Source organism: Arachis hypogaea, chromosome 7 (genome assembly GCF_003086295.3).
Source record: "Arachis hypogaea cultivar Tifrunner chromosome 7, arahy.Tifrunner.gnm2.J5K5, whole genome shotgun sequence".
In the NCBI taxonomy this organism is placed as follows: domain Eukaryota; kingdom Viridiplantae; phylum Streptophyta; class Magnoliopsida; order Fabales; family Fabaceae; genus Arachis; species Arachis hypogaea.
Genome location: NC_092042.1, coordinates 67329854 through 67356853, shown reverse-complemented (window position 1 = coordinate 67356853; position 27000 = coordinate 67329854). Strand labels below are relative to the sequence as shown.

The 27000-nt window shown below is 31.0% G+C and overlaps 1 protein-coding gene and 1 long non-coding RNA gene across 2 annotated transcripts; both read right to left on the bottom strand.

Moving 5' to 3' along the window:
* Positions 1–2075: 2075 nt before the first annotated feature.
* Positions 2076–2837, bottom strand: LOC140174396 (cation/H(+) antiporter 18-like). Its single transcript, XM_072198846.1, has one exon. It carries the CDS (start codon positions 2835–2837, stop codon positions 2076–2078), a length of 762 nt encoding a protein of 253 aa, XP_072054947.1.
* Positions 2838–25345: 22508 nt separating this feature from the next.
* LOC112703323 (uncharacterized) lies at positions 25346–26389 on the bottom strand. Its single transcript, XR_003154564.3, has 2 exons — positions 25939–26389; positions 25346–25643 (listed from the first exon to the last, which is right to left on the bottom strand). It is a non-coding gene; the product is annotated as an uncharacterized lncRNA (long non-coding RNA).
* Between the last annotated feature and the right edge of the window lie 611 nt (positions 26390–27000).

Here is a 27000-nt window from a genome sequence, read left to right as displayed (position 1 = left end):
ATGCGCGAGAAGCCATGTGCGCGCGTGAAAAGATAATACGCATGATCACGCGTACGCACGACTCACGCGTACGTGTGACTTTCTGTTCGCTCCACGCGTGCACGTGGCATACACGTACGTGTGACCACTGCCTGCTGCAAAACCAGATTTTGACTATTTTAAACCAAATTTCCACTTCTAAACCTCCATTTTCTTTCCTTTTAGACTTAGAGTATAGTACTAAGTCCAGTAGCTAATTGGAGCTAGGAAAATAAGATAACTTAGGGATAAAGTAAGAGATAAAATGATAAGTTATATGAAGGAGATGAAAAGTTAAATGAAGTTTAGTGCCATGGCTTGACAAATGATTATATATTGATTGTGTAAATGAAATGGCTTATGAATGATATCTGTGATACGAGTTTTCCTAGGTAACAGAACTGTGGCTCGCCACCACGTGTTCCAGGTTGAATTTCAATACTCTATTGACCCTACGTCGTAAGGGTGACCGGACACGTATAAATTTTCGGGTATGGATAGCCCCCAGTGAGTGATTTGAATGATATATGAATGTGAAATCTATGCATAAACTCATGGGGATGCGCGACGGGGGACAGTCTAAGGTTTTTGGACTTGTCGGATTAGCTAGATAACCGACAGATGAGCCTCATCAACCATAGGACAGGCATGCATCATATACATTTGTTTGTTTTGATTGCTATGCATTATCTGAGATTGCCTAATTGAGTATATATCCTGCTACCTGCCATTCTTGCTATTTGCAGTATTTTCTTCTTACTTGTGAGTGAACTTGTTTGTTTGCTTGTCTCTGCATGATTTATGGATGGCGGAGGAACGGAGGAAGGGTGAAAAATGGTTGGTGGTTATGTTAGGTTTGAATTTGAGTAAGTATAGGAATAGCTTAGAACACCTATCCCTATTTATGGCTTTTACTTAGAAATTAAGTTCTGTAATTGTGATAACGGAGTTCTAGGATTTTCTCTGGCATTCCCAGGACCTTATTTATTATACGCGTGGCACCTTTACCATGCTGAGAACTTTCGGTTCTCATTCCATACTGTGTTGTGTTCTTCAGATGCAGGTCGAGAGGCTCCTCGCTAGGCGTCTAGATCTTTGAAGCGGAGTATCACCTGGGAGTATTTTGGGTTTTCTATTTGTATATGTATATATATGTACTTAGCTTACTCTCCAAGATACTTGGTTATTTTGCTCCTTATAGAGGTTACAGGGGAGCTACGGTCCTTTTTCTATATTCTGGGTGTTTGGGATACTTATGTATATATATATATATATATATATATATATATATATATATATATATATATATATGTAAATATTCTCCGGCTTCGCAGGCTGAGTCAGGAGCTAGTTATATTGTATTCCTTGGCCTTCTTTCAATCTTTTGCTTATTCTTATTCTTAACTTTTAGGTTTCTTAGCACACAAGCATTTCTACATCTTGAGTGTTGCGCTTTTTATTTTACAAATTTTTGTTTTACCCATTTTTCAAGACTCCTAATTTATTAGATTCTTTCTACTATTATATGTATATATTTTATTTTAAAGGTCGTAGCGCCTCGCCACCTCTGTTTTACGTAAAGTTCTGTGTGGTAGGGTGTTACAACTTTAATTAACGATACAAACGTAAAGAAATGTGCTTCTACATCATACTCCCTGGGTTGGAAAGAGCTCCTGTATTATCCTCCTTGAGTTGAAAAAGGCTCATCTTGTATTGGCAAAAGATTCCATTGGTAAGTGCATTTAGTCTTGAAAGTTGTTAAAGGCATAGCTCAGCTTGATTCTTTTGACCATCTACATGTTGTAAAGGAGTTAATACAATCTTCTTGCCATCTTTGATAAACGAGTATGTATTTTTGAAAGGGTTAAGTACTGAAATCGTCCCTAAGGTCTGGGGTGAAAATCAAAATCGTCTCCAACCTTTTTTTGTTATTAAAATCATCCTCAACGTTACAAAACGTTATAAAATTGTCATTTTCTATTTTTTTGGACCAAATTACCCTTAACTATTAATAAAAATAATATTAAAAAAATAAAACCCCACCCCACCCACACCCACTATCTCTTCGTCTCTCCCTCCACCCCAGACCCACCACCAGAGACAAGATCCTCAACTTTCTCAACAAGAGTAGCCGCAAAAGGGCCTTCCTTGGGAAGAACCACTCCAAAAACAAATGCCCCAAATAGAGCATGGATTCCAATGGTGTCGGTGACAAAACCAGCTGCCAAGACCGTTGCCAACGTGGCACAGACGTAGGACTCGTTGATGGCTTCGCCTTCAGAGCAGCGCCGAGACATCCATCTGAGGATGGAAGGAAGAACAAGTGTGCAACAGATTACAAAGCCGCATCCGGACAACAGGAACCAAACGGAGACAAGTGGAGAAGATTCAGAGCCAGAGAGCGCAATTGCAAGGGCGAGAAGAATCCATGCTGCCACATCATTAACAGCCACTGCTGACATAGCCATCCGTCCAACCTCAGTGGTAAGCAGCCTCAACTCAGCCAAGATGCGTGCCAGGACGGGGAAGGTGGTGATGGAGAGAATGACTCCCATGAACACAAAGAAAGGTGCTTTATCGAATCCCTGCGAGATTGTTGCTCGAAGTGCAAAAGATGTCCCGATTCCCAAGACGAAGGGGAATGTGATCCCAACAAGGGCAATGGCAAGAGCTTTCTGTCCTGTTTTGCTAAGGAGGGACTTGGGGTCGAGTTCTAGTCCTATCAAGAACATGAAGAAAAGTAAGCCAATGTTGGCCAAAGTGTCAAAGACCGTTAGGCTCTTGGATGGGAACACAGCGTTCAGAAAGCAGAGCTGCATCCTAGAGCTAATGGACCAAGCAATATTCCACCCACAATTTCTGCAATCACACGTGGCTGCCTTAGTGGCTTGAGAAGGAATTCTAGGAGGCGAATGAGAGACGAAGAGATGGTGGGTGTGGGTGGGGTGGGGTTTTATTTTTTTAATATTTTTTTATTAATAGTTAAGGGTAATTTGGTCCAAAAAAATAGAAAAGAACGATTTTATAACATTTTGTAACGTTGAAAATGACTTTAATAACAAAAAAAGGTCGGGGACGATTTTGATTTTCACCCCAGATCTTAGGGACGATTTCAGTACTTAACCATTTTTGAAACCATCATGAATAGCTTAACGATCATATTGCCAAGGACATCCTAACAGTAAGTGACACGCATCCTTCGGGATGACATCACACCATACTTTATCCTTGTATTTTCTCCCCATAGAAAATTGGGCACGACATCGCTTTGTTACTTTAACTTCATTCTCCTTTTTTAACTAATGCAACTAGTAAGGACGATGATGTAACTCGGTTGGAAGCTTCAGTTTCTCTACCATATAATTTAAAATAACATTTTCACAACTTTCGCTATTTATGATGACCTTGCAAACCTTCTCTTCAACAGTGCATCTTATGTGAAAGATGTTGTGGCGTCGCCAACTCTCATCTTCTATTACCCTTGCAGAATTCAAGTTTCGACAAACTACTAAAGTTTCTCCACAATTGGCTGGAACTTCTTCAATAGCATAGTCAACCTCACCTTCCTCTACTTGCTCCTGAATTGGTTCCTCATTAATCTCTTCCTCGACAAGAGTGATAACCTTTCTGTTTGGACAATCAGCAGCAATATGCTTAAAACCTTGACATTTGAAGCATTTCTTACCTGATGATCCACGCTCCTTGTTGCTTTTATAAGATCTTATCTTCATTTCTTGTTGAACATCAAGGATGACTTCTTTATCCTTCGGCGACTGAGTGTTATTTTTTTGTGTTCTTTGCTTTTCATTCTTTAATGACAGCCTAATGACATCATCCAAGGTCCAATATGTTGCAGTTGAACGATACCAAAAATTTTTGTGTTCAGTCCTCCAAGATAACAAGCAATTATTTGTTCTTTAGGCTCTTGAATGTCACACTTCATAAGCAACTCTTCAAAGTCCATTGTATATTCTTCTACAAATGATTGACTTTTACCTCAAATTATGAAATTTGATGAAGGTGTCTTGCCTGTAATGTTCATGAAAGAACTTGCGCTTGAGCTCATGATGCATTTTATCCCATGTCTTGATCTTTCTTCTTCCTTCTCTTTCTCGTTGACACGTGAGATTCTCCCACCATACTAACGCGTGCTTCTTCAACTTGATTGCTACAAGCTTCACATGCTTGTCATCTTGAATGTCTTTTAACTCGAATACTCTTTCCACTGTGTAAAGCCAGTCGGTGAAATCATCAGGTTGGAGTCTCCCTTCAAACTCAGGAATATCAATTTTGATTCCTAAGTCTTTAGCTTTGTGAGTCATGTTGTGTCGTGCTCTTTGTGTGGACAAATCTTCAGATAAAGAAGAATAATAAAATGGATTTGCATTATCCTCTTCACTAGAAGGACTGTCTTCAATTTGGTTCCCATGATTATGTTGAGCGGCTTCATATTTTGTAAGTTGTTCTTGCAACTCCTTAACTTGACGGCGTAATTCCTCCACTTCAATTTCTTAAGTAGTTCTACGCTTTGGAGCCATCTTTTACTACTATGCAATGAGACTAATGCTTAGATGTTGATGTTGCGATGATGATGAGGATGCACAATGATGATGGGAATGCACCAACGATGATAATGATGGGAATGAATGAAGATAATCACCAACAGAAAATGCACCAAAAGAAGAGAAAAAACAATATTACTCAAAACTTCACAGCAGACAATCCATACTGACGATAACTCGTACCAACATCGAGAGAACCACACTAAAGACCGTACTTATGAACCAAATAAAATTTTACTGGAGCAAGTCGAGGATTGACCTTGCTCTGATACCAAACTGACGCTGAGACATTGTTTAAATTACCAATGTTGGCAAGATTAACAATCCCATTATGGTGAAAATAGCCAAGAACCCACCTTGGTTGGCTAAGCCAAGGATGCACCTCTTACTCTCAAAGAGCCTAAAAGAAAATAAGCACATAGCTTATTTATATAACTCAATCAACTCAACTTCGTAAGAAAAATTGGTACATATGCATATTTATACTAGTAGGGGAGGGGGGAACCTTCATGACTAGGAAAATGTGGGACTAACTCATAATACAATATAATAATATATGCTTAAACTAGACTTCTTTAATTAATGACACAAACATAAAGATGCGATATATGCTCCTTTAATGAACTCCTTCTTTCATGAAAAAAGACATTGTAAACTACAATCTTAATGTCAATTGAGAAAATTTTTATCATTTTTAGAGAAGCAAGGTAATTAATTACCAACTATTTTTTACTGGTTAGTCTTTTGAAATTAGGGTGAGTCTTGTTTCTATTTGTTTATATTGTGTGATCGGCCACTTTCTACATTCCCTTTACCCCAAATTTTAACTTGGATTATTCGTACGAGTTTTCTAATGTAGCCACATGATGGAGCACCAGTTGGTTGCCCAATAATGATATATGAATGTGTAAAGAAATCGTGGATGATATTCTGTCTTTTGATAACGTCCACCTTAATCCAAATTTTGATAGACATAGAAACACTTTTGGCAGAAATTATATCTGCAATCAACATAGACAACAGAAAAATATGAATCAAATTGTATTTGTGAATAGTAAAAATATAGATTAATAGGTTTGTATATGTATATAGTATAATACCAGAAACAATATATAGTTTGTATACATATAGGTAAATAGTACTGTACATTATCTGTATATAATATTATACGAGTGTTATTTATATCAGTACTAATTTGTACCAACATTTAATGCTGAAATCCCTACTACCAATACTACAAGAAAAATGTTGAGAACGGTCGAACTTACCATCGAATTTAGCATCGCAGAGTAGCGACGGATTTACCGTCAGATTAACTGACGATAACCATTTCAAATTTGTAAGATTAGGTAAATTACCAGTGGATTTTGTTTTCCGATGATAAATTCACCGGTAATATTTTGAGAGAAAATAAATTAGATTAGCGCGCCCTTTACCATCAGGTTTACCGTCAAAGTTTTTCAACGGTAACACAATTTCATGAAACAATGCGTTTTGGTGACCTGCAATGGTTTACTGTTGGAATTTTTCGACAGTAAATCTGACGGTAAAAGGGGTGTAAATTCAAATCACAAACTTCTTTCCCTTCATTTGAACCCTCACTAGTCACCACCATCCCTCTCTCTCTCTCTCACATTCCAGCTACCGTCAACATCATCTATCGCCGTCACCGGGACCACCGCCGTCGCCATCCCCTCTCCGTCGCCGTCAACCTTTTACGATGATGCCTCCTTCTTCCCCTCACTCTCTCCCTCTCCTTTGAAGTCACCACCATCTGACGTTACCATCATCTGCCATAACCACAACTTTGGAGACCAAGGCTGCAACATCCACCTCTTCCCTTATCTCTTGCTCTGTTCATTATTACAAATTCTTGAGAAACTCTTTTCCTATTCCTTTAATTTTAGTTTAGTTTAGTTTAGGTTTGAGTGGAATTTCAATTTTAATTTTGAATCAGTTTAAAAGTTAGTTCAGTTTAATTTTCTAATCTTAGTGGATTTAGGTTGATTAATTTAGGTTAGATACAATACACTAGGTTTTGAATTGTTAAATTATTTAGAATTCTCTAATTTTGTTATTTTCTGTGTTAATGACTGTTTTGCTGAGAAATTGTTACTGAGATTGTTTACTAATTGTTTAATTTAGTTTAGGTTTGATTAGAATTTCAATTTTAATTTTGAATCAGTTTCGAAGTTAGTTCAATTTAGTTTTCTAATCTTAGTGGATTTAGGTTGATTAAGTTAGGTTAGATTCAATACATTAGGTTATAAATTGTTGAAATGTTTGGAATTGTCTAATTATGTTAATTTCTGCGTTGATGACTATTTTGCTGAGAAATTGTTGTTGAGATTGTTTGATAATTATTTAAGTTTAGTTTAATTTACTTTTGGTTTGATTTTGAATTTCAGTTTTAATTTTGAATCAGTTTCAAAGTTATTTCATTTTAGTTTTCTAATCTTAGTGGATTTAAGTTGATTAAGTTAGGTTAGATTCAATACATTAGGTCTTGAAGTGTTGAAGCATTTAGAATTGTCTAATAGTGTTAATTGTTGTGTTGATGACTATTTTGATGAAAAATTATTGATGAGATTATTTGATAATTGTTTAATCTTAGTTTAATTTACTTTAGGTTTGATTAGAATATCAATTTTAATTTTAAATCAGTTTCAAAGTTAGTTCAGTTTAGTTTTCTAATCTTAGTGAATTTAGGTTTATTAAGTTAGGTTAGACTCAATACATTAGGTTTTGAATTGTTAGTGTTTGAAATTGTCTAATTATGTTAATTGCTGCGTTGATGACTGTTTTGCTGAGAAATTGTTACTGAGATTGTTTGATAATTGTTTAATTTTAGTTTAATTTAATTTTGATTTGATTAGAATTTCAATTTTAATTTTGAATTAGTTTCAAAGTTAGTTCAGTTTAGTTTTCTAATCTTAGTGGATTTTGGTTGATTAAGTTATGTTAGATTCAATACATTAGATTTTGAATTGTTGAAGTATTTGGAATTGTCTAATTATGTTAATTATTGTGTTGATGATTGTTTTGTTGAGAAATTATTGCTGACATTGTTTGCTAATTGCTTAATTTTAGTTTAATTTAGTTTAGGTTTGATTAAAATTTTAATTTTAATTTTTGAATCAGTTTCAAAGTTAGTTCAGTTTAGTTTTCTAATCTTAGTGGATTTAGGTTGATTAAGTTAGGTTAGATTCAACACATTAGGTTTTAAATTGTTGAAGTGTTTGAAATTGTCTAATTGTGTTAATTTTTGCGTTGATGACTATTTTGCTAAGAAATTATTGCTGAGATTGTTTGATAATTGTTTAAGTTTAGTTTAATTTGCTTTAGGTTTGATTAGAAATTCAATTTTTATGTTGAATCAGTTTCAAAGTTAGCTCAGTTTAGTTTTCTAATCTTAGTGGATTTAGGTTGATTAAATTAGGTTAGATTCAATACTTCAGGTCTTGAATTGTTGATGTGTTTGAAATTGTCTAATTGTGTTAATTTTTGCGTTGATGACTATTTTGCTAAGAAATTATTGCTGAGATTGTTTGATAATTTGATATTTGCAGATATGTCGACAGATAGAGGTGATGCGGATCACGCTGGTGGTCATGGTCGTAGTCGTGGTCGGGGTAGAGGGAGGGTTTCTTCCTGTACCCAGGGACTTCTGGATCCTCTCCCTCTACTCAAACCACCCCGGTGACGCCACAAATTATGGGTTTAGCGGACCAACCATTTATCATGGTCCCTATTCCCGACTACATGTGCCTCTGTCTAAGGCGACGCCGCCGCCTCCTACCACTCAGCAGCCCACATCCATGTCGATGCCGCCTCTAGCGACGGATGCCATGGCCCTAGAGTCCAGCCACGCAAGTTAGGCAGCAGCTGATGTCCTTCCACCACCTCCCATCATACGGTTGAAGATTTGGCCTATTGGAGGCACGGGGTAAGTATAACGTTAAGTCTCAGTATTTTTTGTTTATGGTTATTGCTGAAAGTTCCTAAAAATTGGTTCATGTTTACTAGATTTAGGTTGGCTGATTAGTGTTTTTGAATTTCAATGATTATGATTAACTTTATTGCTGAAAGTTCTTGAAAATTAATTCTTTTTTAGTGGATTTAGGTTGATTTGGTTGCTTGGTTAGTGTTATTAAATTTCAATGATTATGATTAACCTTATTGCTAAAAGTTCTCAAAAATTGATTCATGTTTAGTTGATGTAGGTTGATTTAGTTGTCTGGTTAGTGTTTCCTGTTTCAATGAATATGGTTGTTGCTGAAATTTCCTGAAAATTAATTCCTGTTTAGTGGATTTATGTTGATTTGGTCGGCTAGTTAGTGTTTTTAAGTTTCAATTATTATTATTAACTTTATTGTTGAATGTTCTTGAAAATTGATTCCTGTTTAGTGGATTTAGGTTAATTTGGTTGCCTGGTTAGTGTTTCTCGTTTCAATGATTATGGTCGTTGCTGAACGTTCCTAAAAATTAATTGCTGTTTAGTGGATTTAGGTTGATTTGGTTAGCTGGTTAGTGTTTTTAAGTTTCAATGACTATGATTAACTTTATTGCTGAAAGTTCTTGAAAATTGATTCTTGTTTAGTGAATTTAGATTGATTTGGTTGCCTGGTTAGTGTTTCCTGTTTCAATGATTATGGTTGTTGCTGAAAGTTCCTGAAAATTGATTCATGTTTAGTGGATTCAGGTTGATTTGGTTGGCTGGTTAGTGTTTTTAAGTTTCAATGATTATGATTAACTTTATTGTTGAAAGTTCTTGAAAATTGATTCCTGTTTAGTGGATTTAGGTCGATTTGGTTGCCTGGTTATTGTTTTAAGTTTCAATAATTATGATTCCTGTTTAGTGGATTTAGGTTTATTCTTGTTTGTGGGTTGTTAGGTTTTCGCTGAACAACAATGCGTGTACTCAGGAGATGACTAATGTCATCAAGCTGATGTACGACCATCCTTGTCCCAACTACATGAAGATCCCCTCTAAGACCAGGAAGCGATAGTTTCAGAAATGGGCGGTAATTACTTTTTTTTAGTTTCAAATCTTTTTAGCTAGTTTATATCTTCTATCTTGCTTAGCTAGTTTTAAAGTTTCTCTTATTGCAGCTACACTCTAGGTGGGACGCTGAGCACGACCTTACCATCAGAAAGATATTCGACCGTAGAAGGTCGGCGGCTCCAGCAGATGCTGGATGATGTTCGTCAGCGGCAGGACCACCAGATGACCTGGCTCAGACTGGACATAAAGAAGGCTCTGTTTGTTCATTAAGAGACCGATGAGAGTTTCCAGCATCAGTGTCTCACCAACAGAGCTAACAGGGCCTCAACCAGGTCCTCTAAGTATACTGGCAGCTCAGTGACCTTCATGAAGACTAAGGTCAGACTGGTATGTAAAGTGACTTTAATTTTATTGATAACTTAGTTATATTCTCCTGCATATCATTACTAGGCATCCTAAACATATCATTTTAATGCAACATGTGTAGTCAAAGTCGTTGGATCGCGAGGCAACGTTGGCGGAGACGTTCAAGTACACTCACACGCTGAAGGAGAACAAAGAGACATTTACTGATTAGCGGTCTCAGGACCATTATGTGAGTAAATATACATCTGATTATCTTCTGCTATAAAATTATTAGAGATTAACTGTATATCTATCGTACTAATCACAATAACTTGTGTTACTTACACAGGAATCCTACCCATAGAGATTAGAGGCCGCGTCTCAGCAAGTTGGGGAGGATGCCACCGATGGCTCTGTAGCTTCAGTCGTCGATCGCGATACGGTTTGACGCGATATCGCCTCAGCACAGTAAATGAATCGCGTATACGGGATGGGGTCTTTCTTTACCAGCAGCCTCCGCCCATCCACGTTGAGGTCATCATCAAGCTCAGCCACTAGTTGAGCCGTCGAGCCCGAAGAATGTGTAGATTTTAGGCTGCATGTGCAGGAGCAACAACACAGCCTTCATCAGCAAGCTCAAGAACTTAATGATTATCAGGTGAGGTATCAGGATATCTTCAACCGCATGATGTCTACGAATGAGCTTAGGCTGGAGAGGAGGGATTCGTTAAAGCCGATGCAACGTATGGAGGCTCAGATGGAGGTGTACCTGGCTTAGATGCGCGCCGCTGGCATCGACCTTGCTAGTGGCAGTAACGTTGCTGATGGCAGCTGTCCTGTTGTAGGTGGCAGACGAAAATTACCGCCTTCTGCGCCGTTGACTCTGGGCCACGGGACTGATGACGATGACGACCTGGATCTGTAGTTATTAGTTTTTTGTTTTATTGTTTCATTGTATTTATTTGATGTACTTGAATTTTAATTTATTTAAACATTGTATTATTTATTTTAAATAAAAGTTTTTCAATATTTATAAATGGATCACTAATTGTGTGACAAAATTAAAATTTAAAATTAAAATTGACCATTTATTTCAAATTGACAAAAAAAATTTGACATTACCGTCGGAATTAGTATAGAAATAATCCGATGATAATAGTGCGTGAAACAACATTTTTTGGCACTAACAATATTGTCGGAAAAATTCGCAGGTAACCAATTGGTTTTTCGAGCTGATAATCCGTCGCAAATTCCGTCGGTAAACATTTACCAGTCAAGTTTATACCATCGAATTTTATTTATTTTTCCTATGATAAATTCAACGGTACTCAACGTTTTTCTTTTAATGTAACAAAAAGCTACGTGCCAAAACTTTAAAAGAAATTTTATTATATTCAGAATAATTACACAATACACATTTCATATTCTTACACACCCAAAAGTTGTACATAATATTTTCTAGCAAAATCTCTTGTTATTCAAATACTACAATTTTATGATAATTGTGGTACCAAAACATAATAAAGATAACACGCTATAATTTTTTAGAATTACTCTCTCTCTCTTCTCTCTCTCTCTCTCTCTCTCTCTTTTTTCTCTCTCCATTTATAAGCGAGGTTTCGTTTGGTTTCCAAATATTGTTGCACAACATCTTTTATTATACATCATTTAAATTTTCTTTCTTCTATATCGTTTTTCAATATGTGCACAAACACGTTTTTCATCTACTATTTTAAATTTTTAATTTTTGCGCATGTTACTATGCATAGCATTCAAAAATTGCATTCTCTTTTTTCTAACGATTAAACTACTAAAATGATATTCGAATGTTTACATCATTGACAAAAAAAATCTCAAAAGATCTAAAAACAAAGACCCCTTTGACTTGCATTAATAAAGAAAGTAATTCAACGGTATAAGTCGTTTTTACTATTAAATCAGCAAGATGAGTAGTACCAGTTAGTGATCCCATTATATCAACTACCACATATCGTCATCGTCTGGCTCAGTGGCAGTGGCAGGGAAGGTTTTCTCTACGATATAAGATTGAGTACCATATTTCGATTCAACAATCTAAGCTTTAAGTAACTAATTTTTTGTCTTCGAGGAAGGCATATGATGGAGGAGCGACAAGCCCTCTAAGGAAAGGGCCTTTTCATGCTCGTTGGCGGTAGCAGACTTTCTTTTACTATGGGCGAACCCTCCTTTTTAGTACCATATTTTGAGTCCGAAGAGAATTCACCCTAAGGTACCAACTTTCAATTAATAGGAAGAAAGTTGGGACATGTCCATTGTTTGGGTTCAAGTCCATTAACCGAGTGAGCTTTTAACCCCAACGCAAAGATAATCTAAGTCCCTGAAAGATTTAAAAATGTACCAAAAAAATTTTTAAAAAAGACTTTAGAAATCAGATTTTCATGCAAATTTTTGTAATCATAAGTAAAAAAATAAGATATTTTCATATTTAAGATTTAGTAATTTATGTCAAGTGAATTTTTTTAAAAAAGTTTTTTATTGTGAACAATCACACTATATTTGAAAAATAAAAAAGAAATCTAAAAATTTTTTTGTACATTGTTTTCTAAATAGTAGCGGATCTAAAAATCTTATCAAGAGGGATCAAAAACTAAAAATTTGTATAAATTAAATATTATATCATATATTTTGTAACATTGATTTTTCTTTCATTATTCTAAATAAAAAATTTTAAATGTTATATAAACATAAAAAATTTTCTTAAAACATATTATTTAATATTTTAATGTTATTCATAACTACAAATAATTTAAAAATTTCATTTATGTCAAAGTTGTTTTCCGCATAAAACTATCATTTTTGTACTTTATTATCATAAAGAATATAATATAAATAATATAATATAAATAATATAAATTAATTTTACTAACATTTTTTATATATGCATTTAAAATAAATTAATGAATACATATAGTATGTAAAATATATTCATATTAATAAATAATATTCTTAATATATTCTAATTTTAATATCATAAAAAATAAAGAAATATTAATATAATTTATTTTTATGTATATATTTTTTTATTACATTTAGTTTATAGTTGTTATAAAAATTAAAGTATTTTTTATATGATAATAGACAAAAAATAAATAAATAAATAAATAAATTTATTGAATAAAATAAATATAAAATGCGAAAAATGGGATTGAGAGGGGGGATGGCTCATACACGCCCCTCTTTTAGATCCGCCACTACTTTTAAATATTTATTTAAATATTGTCATAAAAGATTTAGATTAAATAGATAAATTATTTATTAAATATAAAAGTTATTTTGTTATTTATAAAAATATAATAATTATTAATTATTTTTATCGTATTTTTAAATTATTCAAAAAATATTTTATGGATAATATCTTTAAAAAAATTTTTATCAACAATTAAATCTTTCGGATATCAAATTGATAATTAACTTTATATTATTTATGTTATATTCTTTAGGATAATAAAGTACAAAAATATGATAGATTTATGCAAAAAACAATTTTGATATAAATAAATTTTTTAAATTACTTTTAGTTATGAATAATATTAAAATATTATTTTTTTTAAAAACTCTTTTATTTTGATATAACATTTAAAATTTTTTATTTAAAATAATAAAAAAAAGCTCAACGTCACAAAATATATGATATAATATTTAATTTATACAAGTTTTTAGCTTGCGCCTCTTTCTTGATAAGATTTCTGGATCCGTCACTATTTAAAAGGTGTACAAAAAAAAATTTGATCACTAGATTTTTTTTTCATTTTTCAAAAAAAGTGTGATAATTCACAATAAAAAATTTTTTAAAAAAAATTAACTTGACATAAAATTACTAAATTTTAAAAATGAAAGGATCTTATTTTTCTAATAACAATTGCAAAAATTTGCATCAATATCTTATATTTAAAATTTTTTTTAGAATATATGTTTAATATCTAATTCTTTTTATTACATTTTTAAATCTTTTGAGGATTTATTTTTCTTTAGCATATTTTAAATTTTTTTTGTTCAGCGATGTAAACTCTCAGATACTATTTAATAATGTACTCAATAATTTCTCTAATATTTTTATATATACATTTAAAATAAATTAATGGATACAGTGTATAAAATATATTCATATTAATAAATAATTTTTTAGTATATTCAGATTTTAATATCATAAAGAATAACTAAATGTTAACATAATTTATTTTATATATATATTATTTTATTATATTCAGTTATTACGTAGTTGTTACAAAATTAAAATATTTTTATATGATAATACACAAAAAAAATTAAAAAGCCAAAAAGTAGAAATAACAAAAGAAATTCATTGAATAAAATCAATATAAAATGCAAAAAGTGGAGTTGAACCCCTGTTTGTAGTGTATACAATGTGAACAAACCATCACGCACGCCCTCTTAGATTCATCACTGCTTCTAAGTATTTATTTAAATATTTTTACAAAAATTTAAATCAAATAAATAAATTATTTATTAAATATAAATTTTTTTTACAAAAAAAATAATAATTATTAATTATTTTTGTTATATATTTAAATTATTTAGAGAATATTTTATCAATAATATCTTTTAAAAAAAGTTTTTATCAGCGATTAAATTTTTTGAGTTTTAAATTAATAGTTAACTCTTTTTTCTGACGGTGACAACTATACAAGAATTCAGTTACTGCATACCATAGTTATCAAACTCGGTATAATCCAATTGGTCAAACTAAAAATTCGGTCATCTAATCATCAATTCAAGTTGAATCATTATTTAAATTAGTTAAACAATTAATTCGATCAAATATAGTCAAATTTGATAAAATATAGTCAAATTCGTCTAAACCGATTTAAACCGATCTGATCAAGATCAAAGCAGGTTGAAGTACTAAAAAAATATTTTCTATACATATTTTTATTAAATATATTATGTAAATTAAATTAAATTATATTTACAAATTAAAAAAAATATTTTATTAACTATAGTATAGCTTCTATTTCTATGATTATTATTTTTATTTTTTATAAATAATTAAAAAATATAATAAATATAAATTTATAAATACTTAAAGAATATAATAAATATAAATTAATTGATGAATTATTAAAATTTAAAAATAATAATTAATTAAATATAAAATTAAATTAAAAAAATATTTATTATAAAAATAAAAAATAAAATTTTATATAATTATTTAATTAGAATAGAATTAATTTATTTAATTAATTTGTAACTCATCCGATTGAATTAAAAACTTAATAATTCAATAATCGGAATAAATCGACTATCAGTTTGATTATGATAACTAATGTTGCATACGTTATCAATCATTTCTTTTTTTTTTTTTTTCAGGGTGGATCCCACAAACAAACCAAATTAGTCTTTTGAAAATACGAATCTGACACTAACATTAGGATGGTAAATAAATGCTTGGAGAAAAAAAAAATTCTCCAAAAATATGTTGAATTGTTGATTATTAATAACCTTGATTATTTCGTACATGGTTGCGATACCAACGTTTGAGGAAATCAAGATGGAATCCATGTATGGTTGAACTATATATACACAATTTATGACTATGGCTCAGTTTGAATAAAAAATTTAATTTTTTAAAATAATTTAAATAATAAATACTTATATTAAAAATAATTTATAAATAAATTATTTTATATTTAATTTTTTAGTTTTAAAAATATTTATTTTAAAAAAATATAATAAAAAATTATTATAAAAAAAGTTATTTATTTAATTTTTTATAAATATTTAAATAATTTTTGAAAAAATTATAATTTAATTTTAAAAATTACACCAAACATTAATATTATTATTTTTTATAAATTAAAACTCAAAAAAATAACTTTTAAAATTTTTTAAATGGAGCCAATTCTTGGCACAAAACCTAAGAAAAAAATATTTTTATCATTTTATTTTTTCAATCCGTTATTATTGGAACTACTTTCAGTTGGAATTTTAATAATTTTAACTGAAATTGTTACGAGCGGTGGGAGAAAGGAAAAGTCAATAAAAAAATAAGTTCAAGAAGCTTGTGATTAGCACCAATCAATTTAAAAACAATGATACAAGATGAATCATCCAACAAAAAAAAAAACAAACAAAAAATAAAACTCCAAAGAAAAAGAGATATAGATATTAGATACCAATACTCCCAAATTAGAGCTTAGCCAGCATATTAGCATTACTTTTAGTGAGTGGGTATAGAATTTTCAAAGACCAGACTAATGTGAACAATATTTTTAATTGACTCAACATGAGCACATAATTCACTTTGACCAAACAATAATATAACCACACAATTTACTTTGACCAAAGAAAAAAAAAAGCACACACTTCACTTCAAATTCAATATTTCATTATGATCATCAGCTATATCCATCTATGAATGATCATAACTTTAGAGAGCATGATATATATGGTCAAACTGATAATGCTTATATGTTCAAAAACGCTAACAAGAACAGTGACATTCTGATAATTGACACTTTATTTTTCAAATAATTTTTGCACACCAAAAAATATATGACGATTTATACATCTTCTAGAATATAAGGATGAATAGAGTGGATGAATAGAAAATAAGATTTACAATTTAATCTGATTAATGATGATAATAGAATTAGTACGGTCATTATTTCTGATTTTTTATTCATGTGTGTAAATAATACTATCATCTTTTGTTGAATAAATAATTTTGAATAGCCCTTAAACAAGAACATATTACAAGGACTAGAAACAGTTTAGTGAACTGATATTAATTCACTCAATTAATTTGAAAATCAACTTATAATTAGAAAGAAATAAATATCAGAAAGAAACATCTGAAGTAAAAATAATAAAAACATCTAAAAGTTAAGTAAAAAATTGAAAATAAAATAAAATAAAATTAATTTAGAATTTAGAATTAAAATTTATTATTTAAATTTTAGAATTTAAGATTTGAATTTAATTATGATTAAGGATTTAGGATTTAGTGTGCCCAAACCAAAGATAGTGTTGGGTGGTGGCTGATCGACAACAATTGATAATAGTGGTGAATATAGGTAGCGTTTGAAAGAGAGATAGAGATTGAGAGACTGAGACTGAGAGATTAAGATTGAGAGACAAAAACTGAAATAAATTTCAGTATTATGTTTAGTGTAAAGTAGAAGATAGAAACTGAAATAAGAATAAAGCTCTAATTTAATTTGTATAAAAGATAAAGTTAAAATTAATTAAGGTTTAATTACTCTATTGGTCTTTATAGTTTCGTAAAATTTTCAATTAAGTCCTAAACTTTTTTCTTTTAATTGGGTTTCTGTATTATTTTTTTTTTCAATTAGGTCCCTTTTGGCAGTAATTCACTTAATTTTATAGGAATCCAACTAAAAAAAATTTGGTACAGGGACCCAAATAAAAAGAAAAAAAGTGTAGGGACCCAATTAAAAAAAATTGGTGTAAGAACTCAATTGAAAGAAAAAGAAGTACAGGGATCTAATTAAAAATTTTGTAAAACTATAGGGACCAACAGAGTAATTAAACCATTAATTAATTGAAATAGGAGTATTTTAAGTATAAAATATTATTAAACTTTCCGTTTCTGTCCCAAAAAATTTCAGTCTCCTATGTCTCTATTTTTTGAAGGTATTGAAATACTGAAATTTTAGAAATAGAAACTGAAATTTTAATATCAATCTCTAAACTAACAAACATAATACTAAAATTTAGTCTTAGTTCCATTCCAATACCTCAAAATAAACGCTACCATAGAGTTGATGGTGAGGACTGGCGAGTGAAGTTGTTGGGTTGGGAAAAAACAAGAAAAAAAAAGTAAAAAAGATTAAAAGGGTAATTAAGAAAAAGATAAGTGAATAGACTTGTTTAGTTATGATCCAATAATTGATTATTGGCCCAAGTTGACTGATATTTTATTGACTCTACTAGATTTGCAAGGACTAGCGTTTGAATTTAAATAGTTTTGTCCCATTTAGATTAGCACCTGATGACCAATTCATGTTACGGAAGCACATACCATTCCACCATTGATGTTGCAACAAAGTGTGTTACAATCCAAGTTTGAATGGTAATTATAAGAGCAAAAAGAGAGAGCAAAATGTTAAATGTTATCCAATGAATAAGAGTTCAAATTAAAAACAATTTGACATATATCTGAAACGCAAAAATATCTCGAGCTAGCAAATGAATCACCAATATATGAATTAAAAGCAAAGTGAAACAGAACTTATTTTTCTTTTGATGACTTTGTAGTAATGCATTTAATTTTGACTTGGATTTGGAATGAATGAGTTAAGTGGTGCATGCGTAATAATGTAATAGTGTAATCTTATGTGGTAATGTTCATCTCCAACTAAACTTGAGTCTTAGAAGATATAACATTTATATATTAAAATAGAACTATATTATGTCTATACTAAAATCTGTCACTAAAATTAATTATTAATATAAAATATATATTAAAATATAAATATACATTAAAAATAAATTAAATCATATATATTTATATATAAATATACTAATAACTAATTTTAGTAATTAATTTTAGTGTATAAATAATATTTTTAATTAAAATAATAAAAACAACTCGTTGGAAAGTCAAAAAGAGGTTAATTCCACAAGTTCGGCTATGTGTGAATATGTTTTAAAGGCCGCAAGGGATTGACTCATAATCGAATTGATACGAAAGGTAAGGGGAAGAATTGGATTAGATCATGCTACTCTTGTCTTTATTGGATGTTTAACCCTTTTTTTTCCTTCGAAGTAATTTTAGTGTGAAAAAATGCGATGCAGTCTTATGTAATCTATTTTTTTTATTTTAGAAGAAAGTATTATCAAATTAAATTTAATTTAAATATAATTCTAGAATTTTTTTCATTTTAAATTATTTTAAATTTTTCAATATTTAAATACATTAAAACCAGCCTCTTAAGATCATTACATTTCTTTAGTTCTCTCATTTTGCCATTTTTTTATTCTTGTTAAGTTACCACTAAATCATTCGATCATTTATCTTGTTGCCATTTTCTATTGCTTGTTGTCATTTTCTCATTATGTTGCCCTCTATTTCCTGTTGCCATTTTCTCATTGTTTATCTCTAGGTAACACACAAATCAAAATAACAATAATTTAAATAGTAAATTATAAATAACTAATTTTTTTTGTCATTTTCCGAATACAAAAAAAATCAATTATAATTGTTCATTCTTTTCTTTTTATTATCAGAAGTAAGTTTTAGTTTTTCTTTTTGTTGTTAGAAAGTTAATACTCGATTATACTTAATATTAACCAATAAATATGTGTTTGATTTTTATTATTTAATTATAAGTAATTATTTTAAAATGTAACTATATTTTGAATGTGTTCATAATTATTTTATTTGTAGATTATTTAATAGTCAGTAATTATTTTAAAATATGACTTCATTTCGGTTGTATTTATAATTATTTTGTATATAGTTATATAATTTTATATGTGTAGTAAAGATTTAATTTGATGTAGTGTTTTGAATATATTTAAAGCACATCCAACATAACAAATAACAATAAAATGCTTTTGAAATATATCCAAAGAATAAGTAAGTTTGTGTTAATTACAATGAAGTACGAATACTTTGTTGAGTTATTGTGTATGTATGTCGGACATATTTTGGACACGATACTCATTGATATTCGTCTGACACGTGTGTCTGTTATGTCTAACTGTGTTTTAATAAAAAATAAAAAATAAAAAATAAAAAAGATTCTCTTAACACGTTTGAACACACCTAAATTTTAACAAGAACCTATGTCACGTTTAAAAAATTTTGATGTCAAAATTAAAAAAAATTGTGTCACGATTAAAATATTTCCGTGCTATTTTTTTGGATAAATTCTGCACAATTGATCAAAACTTTTATCGTCCTCTTCTTCTTCATCATCTTCTTTTTCTTTTTCATATTCTCTTTTGATGTTAAAGTGCGTGATTTACGTATGAATGATTTTTGTTTAGTTTGAACCAACTTAATTGACAAAAATACTTTAAATGTATAACAAAACTGTTATATCTTCTTCTATCCCAAATACTTGCTTAATTATAATTATACACATATATTTTAACCTTTTATAGGTTCACTAGCTAGTAAAAGAATAATTAATATTATCTAAACTTTTTACATAAATATATTATTTAATTTGTGACAAATAAAATTTTAAAAATAGAGAAGCTTTATTTATTTATTTATTTACTTGCTCTATTTAGAGTCTGTTTGGAAAGTAGCAAAAGTTACTTTTTTTTTTACTTTTAGATTATGAAAAGTCACAATTTACGTGTTTGGCACCATTTTAGAAAAAGTTTTTAACTTTTCGAAAAGTTAATTTGCAATTTTTTGAAGAAGTAAAAATATATGACTTCTCTACTTCTCGATAAGTCATTTTACCACTTACTTAAAAAAATTTAATTTCAAAACAAAAAAATCTACTTTCCTTCTTCACTCTGTGAAAAATACTGACCCTTCACTACCATTTTCACGCAAGATCTGCTAGAAGCATTGACCTTCCACCATAATTCCACCGTCATTCTCACGCAATGTTCCAAACTTCACCATTCTCACGTAATGATTCATCTGATGGAAGTATTAATTCTCCACCACCATTTTCAGACAATATTACATTTGAACAACCTACTGCATATATTTCTTCTAAGTATTTTTTATTATTTTATCACTCTATTTTTTATTATTAAATTTGTATTTAACTGTGGTATGAAATTTCAGTTTTAATTTTATTTTTTTCATATGTGATTTTATAGCTTGCTATTATTTTCATAGTGAATTATAGCAAGTTCTTGACCTCAATCAAGGAGAAGAGAGTTCTAATAGGAGTAAAAAGAATAAAAATAACAACAAAATATACATTGATATACATTTTATATTTATTTTTTATTTTCACCTACCATATCATACACAATATTAGTGATTAGGTTATGTAAAATCAATATTCAATATTGGAAAGTATTTGTTATCATCGTTATTTTAATATTCATTCTCTTATGTAAAAAAAATTTATTTTTTTAGTTATTTATCCAAACGCTACAACTTTAAAATAAGTACTTTTATAACTAAAAATTTATAAGCTATTATTAATAAAAGTCCTTATATTTTAAATTTTTTTTCAAAAGAACTTATTTAAATTATTTATCCAAACTGAACCTTAGTACATCGAGTTCACATACCTCTACATATTTGAGTGATTTTTGTTAGGGCTCTACATGTTTTTTTTTCTTTTGGTAGTGTCAGGCTAGATAGTTGAGTGTTATGTGAGCTTTCATATGAAATGGGCTTCACTTTCCATCCAAAGATGATGATGACAGTAGTGTTTACTTGTAATACTTAAGACCCAAAACAATTGTGTTCGCTTTTTTTTTTTGTCATGGTTTACTTGTTAATCTAGCATCTGTTGCTATAACTATAACTTTGGGCCGGGCGAACCTAAAGCTAGGTGAGAACAAAATATCTAAGTTGGGTTAACAAATTTATTAACTGCCAAAAACAAAAGTCAAAAAGTGCAAAATCAGATATTAGCTTAGAAAATGAAATTATTTAGTGCCATAGTTCTCCTTATTGTTTGTCAACGGGATAGTGTTAAAGCTATTAAATTGAAATTAGACACTCACGTTCACGTAACGAAGTCAATGTCTCAATAAAGAAGCAATGTGATCATTGCTGATTTTTGTGGTAACAAACTGCGCATTCGGTTGCTCAATTGGCTAAACAAGGTAGGTGTGATGCCTTCGCAATTGTGAAAGTATAGCGTCGTCTTCATCATATTGTGCAAGTCCTTTTTTTTTTGTTCATACAAACACTGCTAGGAATCGAACCTCGCGTGGCTGTTTTTGAGGCAAATAGTTTTGCCATTTGAATAGATGCCTCAGCCACGTTGTGTAACTTCCTTATGATTGGGAAGGAGAGGACTTGTACTGTGGATCATTGTTTAATCCTGAATTATATTGGGCTTTGGTTGTAGATGTTTCTATTGGCCTGTTGGGTTCTTAAAATATGTGCCCATGAGTCCAAGACAGAACATAAAAACTTTTTATAAAGAGAACTTGGTTTATATAAGAAATGTGTTAATGAAATATGTGAACATAAATTAACAATTGTTACATTTAAGGAATATTGTGAATATTAAATTAAACATTAAGGAATCATTAAAACTTTTTAGTAACTCTTTATAAGGAGTAAAAGTGAGTCTAATAATCCAATTATATATAACTCTCGCTAATAATAGAATTTGTTATAAATAAGAAAAATGATGATGGAATCAAGTAAGGAAGAAATTAGTAATTGATATTTTTTTAATTTTTTATGGAATTATTCTTTTTCTATTTTTCACTACAGGAAAAGCATCGAATACTAGCAGATTTTTCGTCGGATTTACTATCGAAAGAAATCAGACGGTATAAACCTCGTCGATAAATGTTTACCGTCGAATTTTTTTGTTTGATGATAATTACTGTCAGATTCTACAACGGATTACCTGCTTGAAAAACTATTTGGTTACCGACGGATTTTTCCGACGGTAATATTGATGCCATAATATATTGTCTCCCGCACTATTACCGTTGGATTATTCCTTCCGTAAATCTGGCGATCAATTTTGTTTTAACAAAAGTTGTGAAATAAATGGTTAATTTAAAAATAATAGAAACCTATTATTTAAAATAAATTATCAAATGTTCAAATAAATTAAAAATCAAGTAAATCAAATAAATACAATGAAATAATAAAACGAAGCACCAATCACTAAAGATCTAGGTAGTCTTCGTCGTCGTCATTGTCATTCCCGTGACCCTGATGAGGCGGCGCAGAAGGCGATGATGTCTGTGTGCCACCAGCAGGAATGACGCCAGCGGTGCGCATCTGAACCTGGTACACCTCCATCCGCTGAAGCTGCTCCAGCTTGAGGTTATTTGTATCCGTCACGCGTGTGAGGATCTCCTGATACTTCTCCCGATAATCGTTCAGTTTTTGAGCCTGCTGGTGAAGGCTGCGGGGTGAACTCCTGCATCTGCAGCCTCAAATCAATGGATTACAAATTCATATTTATGAAGATATTTTCTTTGAGAATCTCAAATTTCTTTTTCGTACTTTTTATTTAGCAAAATTCTATGAAAAAATTTACAAACTAATATTCAAATTCAATAATCATAGATCATCAATTGAATTCCACAAGATCATATCACAAATCAATAAGTTCAGAATTTAAAACAAATGAAGGAGATGCAGAAACTACTTAGAATTCAACAAAAATTACAAAGCAAAATTTCAAAATTTAGATCCAAAAATTTAATTAAAAAACTCTAAATTTAAAAATTTCAATATCAACAATTTAAAAGCCCAACTCAATTCCACTAGATATACACTTATAAATAATTTCAAAGTCAGTATCAGATTGTGACGTTAGTGAAAAAATCGGGACAACTTTTAAGGATTCAATCGAGGTAGCACTTACCACGGAGATTTCAGCAGTAACATTCGATGATGGTGATGTTAACAACAATTCGAAGAATAATGCCCAGGTTAGCACTGTCGCCATGGAATATCAGCGAATGATCGCAACTTTCATTCATGGAGCATGAACAATGGAAGATGGAGCAACGATGATAGAGGACGGAACAATGAGATCCTAGTAATCATTTTTAATTTTTAGAGGTAGAATAAAAATAAAATAAAATTATTAGTATTTAGTATTTATATTTTTTTTTTCACAACCTTGCCCTCAAAGTTGTTTTTATGGAAAAGAAACAGTAGTGAGTAAAAGTGGACCTAATAGACCAATTAAGTAACCCTCGTTAATAGTATTTGTTATGAATTAGGAAAATGGTGATGGAATGAAGCACTAAAAAAATTAGTATATGATATATTTTCTTCGTCCAAATTTTTTTCTATTGAATTATTCTTTTTTTTATTTTTCTCTACCTAAATCCGTTTTTTCTCTATTTTCATTGTGTCTTGTTAATTCTTTCTTATTCCATATTCTTCTTCTTTTACTCTCACGGTCACACACACGTCAACAAAAACTCTAACTTATAATTTTATAAAATACAACCTAGATATTTTGCTAATTGTGATAATTCTCACTATTATTTTTGGATAAAGTATTATTATTTTGATGTTTAAAATTTTTGTAAAAAATAGAGTTGTCTCTAATTTTTTAATTTTTAAAAATATTTCAAATATTACAATAAGTTTTTCAAAATGGTCTTTTTGTTAAAAAAATGCTAAGTTTATAAATTTATTTTTTATGATAGTTAGTCGTGAAATAAAACCTTTTTAAATCCTACCCTAACCTTAAATCCAAATCTCCAACTCCAACCTTACTAACCCTAACCTTTATTCCACCTTCCGCAGCACACCCATTATTGTCACCCCCCAAACCCTGACCTTCACCACTTCCAACTCCTCCTATCATCACTCTCAATACTCATTAGCTTCACCACAATACCACTATTGTCACCTTCTGCCACTCTATGAACTTGCTTCTACTTCCGTCAAAATTTGCTTTATTTCTATTAAGATATACTTCACTTTTATTGAAATATATTTATGCTTCTATAGGGATCTTTGTTGCCACCTTGTGAATATGATTTTTTGGTTGCCCACGGTATCCTTCAGCCCAATAGATCAATGACTAATCCGTCGCAGCTCTATTTAAGGGTCTGTCGTTGGCCAATGGGTTGCTGCATGCACAAGACGGCATTCGAATCTCCGGCACTTGCTTAAACGGACGAGTGAGCTGACCGCTCGACCAACCCAAATTAATTTTCTCGTAAATATGATTTTGCTTCTGCTTTTGTTGGGATCTTCATTGCGACCTTGTGAGTCTACTTTTACTTTTGGCAAGATATGTTTCACTTGCGTTGAGATCTACTTCACTTCTTATGAGATATTCTTTGATGCCTCTTCCAGCCAACCACCCCACCATTAGCATACAAAGAAAAAAATGAAACAAAGATCTGATGCAGGTGAAAAAGTAAAAGATGACAGTGGATAGATAATATAGGCAATAATAGAGTTAGGGAAGAAACATGAGTTGGTGGCGATGATGGCAGTGGGGGATGGGGTGATGACGAGAGCCGAAAGGGTTGGGAGTTGGAGGTTGGGTTGGAGTAGGTGATAATCTTTTTATATTTTGTTCTTAGTATTTTCACAAGGGGCAAATTTGTTCAGAAATTAATGTTTCTTAATAAAAGCATCATTTTTTATTTTGGACAAAAATCTCAAGGACTAAAACAATACTTTATCCTAATATTTTTTGTTACGGTAAAGTATATTTTTATCTTGAACAATTTTTGAATTTTTTCAAACTACCTCTAACATTTAATTTAATTCATTCTTGTTCTACATTAGAAATAAGTTTTAATTTTACCTCTACCATTAATTTTTTAACAATAAAGAGTTAGTTAAATTAATTTGTTTTCTAATTTTTTTTCCCGAATTAAACCATTCCCTTTTTACAACCATCTTGTCTCTCCTAAACCCATTGATAGCACCACCATTACGCCTTATGCATGTCGCTGTTGCCATTGCCTTGATCTCTTCCTCCTCTGCACAATACTTTCTTCCTCTTCCAAATGCTACCACCATCATCATTTGCTTCGTCACCCTCTTTCCTTCTCCCTCTGCTTTTTTCTCTCTTGATGTTCTGTTCCTTCATGCGTAACAACAACTATTATAAGGACAAGATTATTGATCACCTGCCCCTACCCCTGTTTCGCTACTGTTTTTGTCACCTCGCCATCCACCGTCTCTGCATCACTTTGTTATTTTTTTGGTTGTTGGTGGTGATGGTATTATTGTTCGGGTTGATTGGTGAGGTGATTGTGCTAGTAGTTGATGTGAGGTCGAGTTGGAGTAGTGACAGAAGTTGTGGGGTAGGGTAGAGTTTAGTACACAAACTCAGAAGTCATAATCTTAGAAATTGAAACTGAAGAAGTAGTGGTTACCGGAGACATGGTGAGGCAGGAATGGCGGTGAAAGAGTGAGCTCGGAAGAGGATCACTTTGCAATGGAGAGGCCCCGAAGAGAAATTCCCAGCGAGGCTTCGGGTAGAGATTCACGAAGAAGAGGACGCACGGAGAGGATCAAGCAACTGTTCGTGACTGAAGAACATAGGGCGGATGAGCAATTGTTCGAGACTGAGCAACCATTTGCGATGGCGTCACCAAGAGCTCTAAGACCTTCGCGCGATGTAGAAGAGAAGAGGGTCAAATGGACATTTGAAAGACGACGACAGCACGACACCCTCTGTCACACCCGGTGGCGATGCCACCCTCTACCCGGCAAAGACACAGACGACGAGTTTCAGGTCGTGGTAATGAAACGTATTTTAGGTTTGGGGATTTGGTTAGGTTTGTGTGAGAAAAGGGGGAGGGGGTTGTTCGCGTAGTGTTGCCCGTTTTTTCTTTTTTTTTTAAAAAAAAAATCAAAATGCACCGTTTTGAAGAGGGGGGAGAGGAGTGAACCGGGACTCTAAAAAAACGGACCGATTCATCCGGTTCACTGGTTAATCGCCAATTCGACCGAATTTTTGTAAGGTAGTTTTGAATGTTAATCGGACCGGCCTGACGACCAATTTTTGGTTAACCTAGTTGAACCGGCTGGTCCAGTCTGATTTTGAAAACAATAATAGTTGCAACTCAAAAGAAAATTTTAATGTCCATAGTTGATGGATTCCATATTAACTATAAGAATCTATTCACTTATTTATGATAGTATTTTGTTGAACATACACACTTATTTTTAACTGTGAGAATCTATTCACTTTTGAATTAAAATAATAAATTTTAGATATGATAAAAAATTATAAATTTAATAGTAATTAATTTCTTATTTTATTATTTTACTGTTCTTTTTATTTTAAAATAATTATATATATATATATATATATATATATATATATATATATATGGCATAAATTCAATCATAGTTAAATAGTTAATAATCGTGTGTAATGTAAATAATTTTTATGTTATGAAAATACCATATTCAATTTCCTATTATATACG